The 3342-nt window shown below is 36.7% G+C and overlaps 1 protein-coding gene across 1 annotated transcript; it reads left to right on the plus strand.

Moving 5' to 3' along the window:
* The first annotated feature begins 710 nt into the window (after positions 1 to 710).
* On the plus strand, positions 711 to 1607 carry LOC141702457 (uncharacterized). The gene is made up of 3 exons (XM_074506132.1): positions 711 to 758; positions 860 to 1096; positions 1206 to 1607. Exons 1-3 carry the CDS (start codon positions 711 to 713, stop codon positions 1605 to 1607), a joined length of 687 nt encoding a protein of 228 aa, XP_074362233.1.
* Positions 1608 to 3342: the final 1735 nt, after the last annotated feature.

Below are 3342 nucleotides of genomic sequence, written 5' to 3' on the forward strand. Positions count from 1 at the left end.
AGCCGCTAAGTAACTATTAAAACGATACAATTTAGTATAAGATTTGGAAAATTATCAAAACTGGGCTTCTTATAAAATACTTTATACGGAAATAATGTAATAATATCCCGTCTTTCGATAGTACGGGTTTTGTTGATTTATCGAAATAACTATCGTATTGAAAATCTTGTGTCGTGCCGCGCATGGGTCAAACCGTAATCCGGATCGAAAAAGTCAAAACACGAAAAATGTCCGGAATTACCAGATTAGGTTAGGAAAGAGTTTTCGGAAGAGTTTCAGGTTGTAAAAACGTAAAAACAGTTGAAGTTGGACGATTCCCGGCTTTATAAAATAATTTTGGTAATTATTCAGAAAATAATTAATAATTCATAAATCATTATAAAATCATAAAACAATCTAAAAATTATCAGGAAAATATCACAATTATCTATATTTATTCTGGACATATAATAATTAAAATACTCAAATAATATCACATATAAACACCCAATCAATTCCAATTATCATATAATTCAATAAAAATCACATAAAAATCACATAAACAATTCCAAATAATAATAATAATATTTGAAAATATGGGATATTACATATATTTCCTTGTTGTTTATTTATTTTTAGTTTATTTGCATTTTTTATAGTTTCTTGTTATATAGTGTGTGTTTTTCATTTTTAAGTTGTGTGTTTTCGTGTCATAGAGTTATCTTTGATTGATGGATTTGGTAAGAAGTAGGGGCGGTGGTGGTGATAGTTTGGATTTGGTAAGAATTTCTGGGATTGTTTGGATGAAATAGTTAGGTTGATACCTAGGGACCAGATTTTTTATATAGGAGGTGATTTTAATGGTCATATTGGCGAACAGTCGGATGGTTATATAGTCATTCATGGGGGTTTTGGTTTTGGGACGAGGAACAGAAATGGGTGGGATCTTTTGGAGTTTTCATTGGAACATGAATTAGTGATTGCTAATTCTTGTTTTAAAAAAATGGATGATCATCTGATTAATTTTAGGATTGGAGGTTATAACTCACAAATCGATTATCTTCTTATGAGAAAAGGCAACATGGATTGTAAAGATTGTAAAGTATTCTCGGGTGAGGCATGTACTACGCAACATCTTTTGTTGGTAATGGATATATGTATGAGGAAAAGAGTAGTACAAGATAATAGAGAGGTGACACCGAAACATTTTATGGAAAAATCTATAGGGAGACAAAGTAGGTATTTTTAAAGAAAGGATTGGTTTGGCAAGAGACAGATTTTATGATGAGAATGTTAATAAAATGTGGAATCGATTGGCATGTACAATCATAAATATAGCTACAGATATCTTAGGTGTTACCTCAAGAAAGGTTCAGGTGCAGAAGGAAGCTTGGTGGTGGGACCAGGAGGTGCAAGAGCGAGTAAAAATTAAACATGATCGTTTTAGGGAACTTTTGTGTTGCCAAGATGATGAACAAGTTGACATGAGAAGAATTTTATGTAAGGAAGCTAGACGTACGGGTAAGAAGATAGTAGAGGAGGCAAAATCAAAGGCGTATGAGGCTATGTATAATCACCTTGGTACAAAAGAGGGTCAAAATGATATTTATAGATTGGCGAAGGTTTAAGAAAGGAGGAGAAGAGATTTAGGTTTTGTTAAGTGTATAAAGGATGTCAATGGACTTGTTCTAGTGAATGATAAGGATATTCGGAACAGATGCCATAACTATTTTAGAGAGTTATTTAATAAGGAGAGAATCGGTGTTAGGGAGATAGGAGCAGATAGTGAGTCTAGCTTTGACTTCGGTGTTCAGCCTTCTATGAGCAGAGCCGAAGTTAAGGGAGCATTACATGAGATGGGGAGAGCTAAAGCTACGGGGCCGGATTAAATACCTATAAAGGTATGGTTGTGTTTGGGTGAAGAGGGAGAGCAATGGCTAACGAGGTTATTCGACAATATACTTCGGACTAGTGACATACCGCAGGAATGGAGGCTTAGCATGGTAGTGACGATTTATAAAAATAAGGGAGATGCACAAGACTGTAGCAATTATCGTGGTATTAAACTTTTATGTCATACTATGAAATTATGGGAAAGAGTGATTGAAAATAGCTTAAGAAGTAAGGTGGAAGTGTAATAAAATCAATTTCGCTTTATGGCGGGCAGGTCGACCTTGGAAGCAATTCACCTTCTTAGACAGTTGATGGAGAAATATTGTGTACATAGTAAAGACTTACACTTGGTGTTCATAGATTTGGAGAAAGCATATGATAGTGTTCCGCGTGAGGTAATTTAGGAAAGTTTGGTGGCTAGAGGGGTGCAATGGATATATTTGAGGGCGATAAAAGAGATGTATTTTCACGTAAGGATGTGTGTTCGAACATCGGTTGGGGATACACATTATTTTCCGGTAGGAATAGGACTTCACCAAGGATCCTCGCTAAGCCCATTTCTTTTCGCAGATATAATGGATGTTTTAACTAGGGGAATTCAGGATATTGTACCTTGGTGTATATTATTCATGGATGATATAGTCATAATTAAGGAGACAATGGTTGCAGTTAATGTAACATTAGAGCGATGGAGGTTTATATTGGATTCTAATACATTACGGGTTAGTAGGTCTAAGACGGAATATTTGTGGTGTAACTTTAGTAATCAACCGAATGATGGGGGGTGGATGTTCTGATGGACGATCAAGTACTACCCCCAAAGATAATTTCAGGTATTTGGGTTCCATTTTGCATAAGGAAGGGGGATAGATATGGATGTTACACATTGTATCAAATCAGGATGGCTAAAATGGAGGGCTGCTACAGGAGTATTGTGTGGTAGGAGGGTTTGTTTCAGAGTAAACGGAAAATTTTATAGGGTAGCGATCAGACCAGCCTTGTTATAAGGGTAGGAGTGTTGGGCATTGAAAAAGGCTCAAGAGTGTAGTTTAGAGGTGGCGGAAATGAGAATGTTAAGGTGGATTTGTGGACGTACCATATTGAATAGATTGTCAAATAGTTTTTCAGGAATAAATTACGAGTTGCGCCTATTGCAGAAAAAGTGAGTGAAGGCCGACTGCGTTGGTTTGGGCATATTAGGCGAAGAAGGGTAGCTGCTCCAGTGCGCAGGGTGGAGGACTTAGTGGTATCGGGATCGAGAAGGAGAGGGAGGCCAAGGAGGACTTGGTCTGATCTAATCACGCTGGACTTAAAGGCCCTAAACCTCAGTTATGACATGACCTCGGATAGGAGATCTTGGCACAGGAGGATTAGGGTGGCAGATTAGTTTGGACTTTCCTAGTTTGCATGTGTAGTTTGTAATTTAGTGCACTTTTTGATAGCTTGTTATAATTTTCTTTGTCTAGTACT

This window comes from Apium graveolens, unplaced genomic scaffold (assembly GCF_009905375.1).
Source record: "Apium graveolens cultivar Ventura unplaced genomic scaffold, ASM990537v1 ctg5181, whole genome shotgun sequence".
In the NCBI taxonomy this organism is placed as follows: Eukaryota; Viridiplantae; Streptophyta; class Magnoliopsida; order Apiales; family Apiaceae; genus Apium; species Apium graveolens.